This window comes from Folsomia candida, unplaced genomic scaffold (assembly GCF_002217175.1).
Source record: "Folsomia candida strain VU population unplaced genomic scaffold, ASM221717v1 Fcan01_Sc010, whole genome shotgun sequence".
NCBI lineage: Eukaryota > Metazoa > Arthropoda > Collembola > Entomobryomorpha > Isotomidae > Folsomia > Folsomia candida.
The window spans coordinates 2,698,760-2,706,615 of NW_019091202.1; the positions used below are offsets into that span (position 1 = coordinate 2,698,760).

Consider the following 7,856-nt stretch of genomic DNA (forward strand, 5'->3'; position numbering starts at 1 on the left):
AATGTGATAGCAGGTTTAATACAGATAAATGTGGTTGAGCAAATTAACAGAAATTAATGAAGTTGTCAAATAGGCAAATTTTTGAACAACACAATTTAACGAAATTTCGAAAGTGTCAAAGCTAAAAATCTAATGGATTTAAATACATGTAAATGCATATTAATATCTATGTAAATAAGAATTAGGTAATGAGATTGTGTGTCTGTGTCAAAATTTAGACTTTCTGCTATTGCCGTCTAGTCGGGCTAATAATCTATTACGTTTTTGCATATATTTCGATCGCGTTTTATTTTTGGACCATATTTTTTGCGAATTCGCAGATCACGTGTGATAATATGTATCAAGTGCCGTCAATCATCCGCACGTGCGAATACAACGTGCCGTATGTGACCCACGTTATACGTATTGCATTATCTTCACATGTTGCTCGACATCCATTTGAGAGAAAAAACTCAAAAAGTTGATTAAATAATTAACGTTTTTCAAGATTTCGGGGTAGCCTAAGGTCACAATATTTGATATCACGGTGGAGGCGTTGCCCCGCTTGAAGACGCCATGTTCGTAATGGAACACGGTCCCAGCATCCGGCCCGGAAAGGATGTCGGAAACAATGTCCACGATTTGGCTCTCTTCGAGGGCACTTTCTACATCAGCAACGGCCAATTTCAAGGAGAATAAATTGGCAGAGACGGTATCCAGGGAGGCAATAAGTTGATCTATTTCCGGTTGAAGGTCGTCAGTCGCTATAAAAGCCCAAAATTGCTGTTATGACCATAGAGCTGAACCAGACCCAGCGTACTACAAAACTCTTTTCCATATTTAGCAGAAGCAGAGTGAGACTCGGACTCTGGTGGGTATCCACCACCACCGCTGACTGTCGATTCGACAGTGCCGTATGGTGGTCTGTCTCACGTGTCACTTTCTGCAAATTGTTGACCGGAAATATAAATTCAAAAAAGCTTAAGTTTTAAATTTTGGGCGAATTGGTAATTCAGCATCACAAATTTTAATAACTTCAATTATATGTCTCATTTTCTCATGAGTGACAATAGTTTGTTACGGCTCTTGCAAAAATAAGTCCCTCCCCCAGAAACTTTGACCCAAAAAAACTCATGGTTCCCACACTTTGCAGTCTGACAACAAAAGCTTAAAATGTTCGTCTTTCGAAGGAGAAAAATCTGGCATTAGGTTGTCAGACTGCAAAGTGTGGGAACCATGAGTTTTTTGAGGATTTGTATGTACGTAAAAAAACGCGAATTTTCAAATTTCGAAACTCGTGATGCATAAAAATGTTGGTATTCAAGGGGGAATTGGAATTTCAAATACAAGTCGATGTCTAATTCTTACTGTACGCTGTATACATTGACTTTCTCATTTTTTCAAATTTTATTCCCCCATTTTTGGAGGGGGGTTAGATGCACATATTTCAAAAATCGTTATGTTATATATATCCTTGCACCAGGAATTCAATTTACAATTTTTTTAATTAAATTCGGTGACATCGACGCGAAAAGGATTTGTACAGTACACTTGGTCTTTATCCATAGGTATCGTGAAATTGAAAATTATTTTATTTCATTTTGTAATTTGATCTTTTAAAATCTTGAAAAACCTGCAGAAAAGTGTTACAACTTAAGTTTAAGATTCTTCAAAATATGTACTAAACATTCTTCAAAAAATAGGAGACATGCATAAATAGAATATTTACTTATTGCTTTTTCCAACAACTAAACTAGAAGTGGCAGAAACGCGTTTCTAAATTTGCTCAAAGTTAGGGCGACTATATATAAAATGCGAAAAAGACTTGTGTTCAAATTACATGAAAAAATTACGCTTTCCGTAGTTTTCTTTACAAGAATATACGTAAGAATAAAACAAAATTTGACGTTACCCTGTTTGGCCGCGTTATCGAGAGCAGTGTTCAAGGCTGCAATTTCCTCCTGCATGAGGGCCATGGGTCTAGGGTAGCTCGTCGAAAACATGGTCGTCGAAAGAGTAACTCGTCGAGGACGAGTCGTCGGAAGGGTAATTCGTCGTTTGGGCAAGTGGTCGAAAATAATACTTGTCGAGAGTATTTTTTTAATAAAATACGATTCTAAATATAAATTATAATTTTATAAAATGACATTTACATGAGAACTCTCAGCAAGAATGCCAAACCGCCTGTTCCAGGCCTCCGCTGCATTATTGGTTCGGGAATATTATATTACACTTAGGCATTAGGTGCATATTCAAGAAAAGTATTGGAAACATTGGTGGATCGTACACTGTACCGATGTAGGTTTTTTTAACATAACTAAAAAATTCATCCAGTTTGGGTTTAATTTGACCCTTAAAACTGAACTATACATTCAATTCTCGGCATGCCACTCTTACATCATCGGGCTGAACAAATGCGAGACCGAATATTTTTTTTATTAATAACGCCATTGTAACGTCTTGGTCGTACTGGTTCTTTAAATTGGGTGTCAAATGTCTAAACAACGCTTGAGTATAGTGAAAATGACACCCGTGAAGTACGGCGTTTGGAAACATGTCGTGTACAGCTTTTATCTCAGCTTGTTCAAAATCCATCAGAACAGCTTATCTTAGAAGGGTAAAAAGAACAAAACAATCCTCCCAATTACTGCTGTATTTTAAGTATTTTGGAATGTCCGCAGCGTATATCCGCCCCACGATGCACATGTATTGTGCATACGTGTGAACTCATTAAATATATAGGTAAAATCAGTAAAAAATTCAGTCGATTCAGAAATTCGACGAGTTTCATGCCACCTAAATTCGATGAATTGCCTTTCTGACGAGTTTTCCGTTCGACAAGTAATCAAAATATTTCTTTTTTGTCACGTGTGTTTACTACACGAGGTCCTGACTTTGTTGACATAACATTTCCTTAATTATTATCCAAAAATAGAGCACTATTGTACCTCCGTGGGGGACAATTTGTGCCCAAATTATTTAGAGTATACCATAAGTAAATAAATAATGGACTTATTTGTGAAATAAATGCACTTTTTCTCCATGAGTGATAAACAATTAGAGTTTATTGACTTAATGTTGGGTCTTGTTTTTCACGCAATTTCTGCTGATTTTTTAACTATGCATTTATCTACTTGACTGCACAAGTTGTTCACTTTTCATTCATTGACTAATCCATTCAAACATTGTGTAAGGTCAGTAGAATCAGCAAAAATTGTATGCAAGATGGATTTGTGCACCCGTCAAACTTTGGTCGACCTGATTAAATCGTGTCACCCGGAAATTACACATGCAGCAATTTACTTATGTACAGAAATCTATTCATTAATTAATTCCACCATTTTTCCGAGTGAGAAGGATGTATTGTGACAATTTTTAGTTAATAATTTTTTTGCGTAATTGCTTAAGCACTTCCTTGTTCTGCAACCAAGGAACATGAGGGGCATCCATCTATGTATGTACAGACTTCTCATCCCCCCAAATTTTGATCCCCTTTGGAAAAGTTTGGATCCAATTTGCGTTGACATATTTTTATTTCGGTAAATTTTGAAAAAGCAATTATGCATATTGACACAAATTTGTCATTCATTATTAAATCGGAATTGTAATATAATTAAAAAAATGGAAGGTGAATCGAAGTTGATAAAAGATTTTTTGCAGATTCGTGATTAAAAGGTAATAATTTTTGTAAGTTAAATTCCATAGTCAAAAATTTATTGTTTACAAGGCTGACATTTTAATCGTTTATCTTAACAATTGTACATTTTTCGTAACTTAGCAATGTCACTATTGGTGAGGGCGTTGCGTTGTTTGTTTATGATAGAACCGTCCTAAATCAAGCAGAGAAAAATAGTTGCTAATGGATAATATTTAGTGGGTTATTATGGAACATGTGGGAGCTTACCTTTTTTCGCATGGTGGGATTTCCATATTTTGTGAAATCGTAGGAACCATAGTGCATAATTGATTGTGCGTCGTACGGTACTCCAAAAGTTAACGAGCCCGAATAAATTTTATACTGGTATTGCGCATCTGTTGAGAGGAGAAACTGGATTAGATTGTTTGTTGTATTTTTAAAAATTAAATGCAGTATTTCTCGTGAAAAAAACGCCTATAAAAATTATGGTAAGAGATGTTTATTTTTGCGAGATAGCAAAAAATCCAAACATTAAGCCCATCTGGCGGATAATCCGTATTTTTAAAATACAAGGGGTGTAACGAAACGTGTCGTTTCTTTTGTGCATATCTTGCACCTTGTATTTTTTGCATATCTTGGATTTTTTGCGTGTCTTACACCTTGAATTGCTTGAATTTGTGGCCAATATAATTTGGATGGCGTGGAACAAATTATGTAAGCACTTTACTGCTAATTTTTTTCGCCAAATTTCCGATTTTAAATTTAATATAGATGTATTCGCAAGAAGATAATTAATTGACTTACTTCCATCCTCAATTTGGTCGGGATAAACGGTAATGTAGTTGTCTCTGTCGGGTCGGGTTTGTTCGTGGTTGAAGCCCATCGCGTGAATATTCTCGTGCATGATGATCCCCTTGTAAACGCAACCGTTTTCCTGGAGGTTGATTATTTGTCGGCCACCCTCTATATTTTTTAGAGATTTTTAATATAATGGTCATTTTATAGTTCAACAAATTTTGCCCAAAATTTGTCAAATTAAAAAAAAAATATTGCCCCACAAGAGGGCACAGGGCTTTTTTTAGTTTGTAAAGGAATAAGAAACAGATAACAAGAAGGTAAAAAGAAACATTTGAATTTTGAAGACTAATACTGATAGTAAATAGTGATCTCAAATTTTGAGACAATTTTGGTCCAAAGTTTTAGATTTTTTGTACATACGTCGTCCAACTCCGGTGGAATAGCAGCCCGTTCGGTCTCCGCCTTTTTGAATGTAGACAAAATCGCCACTCGCGGCCGCGCCGGTGGGCCATTTTCGGATCGGGATGCAAATCTTGGTACTGATTTCGTACAATGCACCTTCAATTAGTTGGGCTTGTTCGGTGCCTGGAAATATTGAGGAGAAAATGGGGTAAAGTGAGAACAAATCATGTTATGTGATTGTTAATTTACTCCATTCTGGGGCAAGTTGGACCGTGTAGCCGTTTCTCCAGCGGGAATATTCGTTCGGGTTGCCGGATAGGGATGAGATTTGGTCAGAATCGTTGGTTTTACATTGTCCAGCAAGACCAGCGGGGTTGAGGCGTTGTTCTGAAATGAGAGAATTTTTAATTACGTAAATTTTGGTTAAAACAATCCCAAGTTTTCTATAAAATTTTGAAATTCTCCAAGTAAAAAAAAATTTCTCTAGAACGTCGTGTTACAAACTTATACTCATATCAACCTTCTCACACCTCATCTACATATCCCGGAAATTGAGCTAACTCACGTAACTTCCAAATTTTTGCGAAATTTGGGAGATTTCGCAAAATTCTTTAACGTAATCCCCGCCAAAGGGAAACCCATATTGCATTACGGCCTTAAATGCACGGTTGTAAAATGAAATCACGTTAAGTTTAACCAGAGAGAGTTCTAATTCTTTAGTTGCGACTTGGAGCGGGGAATTATCATGTGGATCAGACGGAAATTTCTCGTCTGTTAGTACAGCAAGAAGATTAGCTTGGCTCTGCTGCTCGTTGTTCCGCTCTATGATTTTATAAATTTCAAACACAGCCCCCATCGCTCCATCCAGTTTTAGAATGAGGTTATCCAAATTCAAAGTACCATTTGGGTCTACTGCTTTAGTAAATCTCTGAATGTCTAGTCGAGCTGGTGAAAGGCCATTGGAATATTTTCGCAACTTTACGCTACACATTAGCATGTTTTAATTTCACAAAATTATTTTGCAAACTCATCCTCCAAGAAATTCAAGGTGGCTAAATCCAAATTGATTTTTTAGTAAGACCTACGAGACTTGCATAATCATAAGGATTATTTGCGAATCCCCACAAATATAATAAAGTTCATACATAATCTGCTAAATGTGTTTGGACACGAAATAAGACGTTGTCGTGAGTACGCTTTATCTTTCGTAAATTCGCAAAATTCCGAAGAATCTTGACTCACCTAGGATGCTGAGGGCAACCGGTGATTTCTTAACTGCAACTGGACCACTGGCTGGGGCAGAGTGACACTCCTCAGCAAAAACTAGCAGCACTAATGTTCCCGAAAAAAATCGCAACATTTTAGAAATTCCTATTAGAAATTTGAGTTTGTTAATGTACGTAAAACTGAATAATTCAAAAGTAGGACGGCACGATTTTATACCCAAATTAATTGCATGTTCCGTCTAAATAAATGAGTCCTGAATGAATTATAGATTCTGCAAATATGTATTAAATTGAGTCCGAGAAATGGGGACGAAGCTTACACTAATTACCTGTTTTGCGAATTATATGGGCGTCACGACCATAAGCGAATTACAAACAGTGCAATTAGTCCACGTGCATAAGGCAATTAGTAACACATCCGAGGATCAATTAAACAGTTGGTTCAACTTACGCAGGTAATTTCCTATATATGTGCAATGAGGTATGAATAGCATATAATAAAAAAGATGATAGCTTTTTCAGGTGATTAAATAAATCATGCTAAACAAACAAACTTAATTGGCATTTGCCTCTATCGTCAAGCTTTCGTGGAAATATTGTTTACGGCTGGTATGCACCTTTTTATATATTTTTCTAATTTAATCACCAAAGATACATATGTACATACAAATGAGAACAATACATTCTTAAAAATAATCCTACCCATTTGAAAAGTATCCCGTCTAAATTCAATGGTCAGTAAACTATACAAAATCCAGAGTAAACTTGACTTTTAATCATTAACGTTAGGATTCTGAATAAAATATGCTTTACTTAATACAGAACCTAGCGTGTGATTAGCGAATTTGTGCGATTCGCCGTATGAGTAATAGAGGCAGGAAGTAATTTCGTGCGCCTTGCGTTTCTTGCAGGTCGAAATAGCTTAAAGAAATGCAAAAGCCAAAGCTAAATCTTACATCATTTGTGACCTAAACGCTATTTGGTCTAATAATAAAAGGCCTTATCCTTACGAACGTGAGCAAAAAGAAGTCCACATGGTGGCAAAAAATTGACTTGTAAATTCATCTACGATCTTGTGCATCCTTAAGGGTACATAGTTTTCAATTATTCTCAAAGTGATGTTGCGATGCGAGTTATGATTGCCCTATATTTGTAAATATACCGACCATGATTCGAAATGTTTAATGTTTATACGGGCCCAAAATAAATATACATACATAAGCAGGGATATGCGTCTAGCGCATGGGCTGGTGGAAAAATGCAGTATTCTAACTCAAAACAAAATTATTTGTTGAATTCGTCATACATCTCAAGTCATATATTTCATATATTTATTTCACATAATTAACACGCATAACATTAAATTTGATGTTATTTTCCAACTTTTCTATTGTAAAATTGGAAATACCAATTTCAATCTATTCGAAAAGTATTCAATTTATCCTTAACTATCATAAATGAATTCGCCAGAGATTTTGAGCAAATAAGGTACACTCTTTCTTCGAATTTCCACTAATATAAATATACTTCGTCCATGTACGCATATTTTTCATTACGCATTTCCCGGAAATCTATTATTATGCATTTTAGGAAATGTAAATACGCTCAGTTCCGCCTGTGAGTCACAGGCGTAACTGAGCGTACTTTCATTTCCTAAAAATCGGTTAGACGACTACCCTTACCAGTCACAGGCTGTGATTGGTAAGGGTAGTCGTCTAAAAATACGCACATGATACCGAGAAACCCTTTTCACCCTTAGCAGCTATTAAAAACTGACCTCATCAACTTCTCGAGGTTCAGTTTGCCTTATGAAC

The 7,856-nt window shown here is 36.0% G+C and overlaps 1 protein-coding gene across 1 annotated transcript; it reads right to left on the reverse strand.

Annotated features, from left to right (window-relative positions):
* Positions 1–3,667: 3,667 nt before the first annotated feature.
* On the reverse strand, positions 3,668–6,234 carry LOC110854657 (zinc metalloproteinase nas-15). Its single transcript, XM_022103121.2, has 6 exons — positions 6,059–6,234; positions 5,066–5,203; positions 4,835–4,999; positions 4,421–4,579; positions 3,884–4,011; positions 3,668–3,809 (listed from the first exon to the last, which is right to left on the reverse strand). Exons 1-6 carry the CDS (start codon positions 6,174–6,176, stop codon positions 3,729–3,731), a joined length of 789 nt encoding a protein of 262 aa, XP_021958813.1. The 5' UTR covers positions 6,177–6,234; the 3' UTR covers positions 3,668–3,728.
* Between the last annotated feature and the right edge of the window lie 1,622 nt (positions 6,235–7,856).

What these genes read in the sequence shown, in the direction of transcription:
- LOC110854657 (XM_022103121.2), bottom strand. Translation starts at nt 6,176, where the DNA reads ATGTTGCGATTTTTTTCGGGAACATTAGTGCTGCTAGTTTTTGCTGAG. An exon ending in CGACCAAATTGAGGATGGAA is followed by an intron (nt 4,012 to 4,420) that starts GTAAGTCAATTA and finishes TCCTCTCAACAG; the next exon opens with ATGCGCAATACCAGTATAAA. An exon ending in ATCCCACCATGCGAAAAAAG is followed by an intron (nt 3,810 to 3,883) that starts GTAAGCTCCCAC and finishes TGCTTGATTTAG; the next exon opens with GACGGTTCTATCATAAACAA.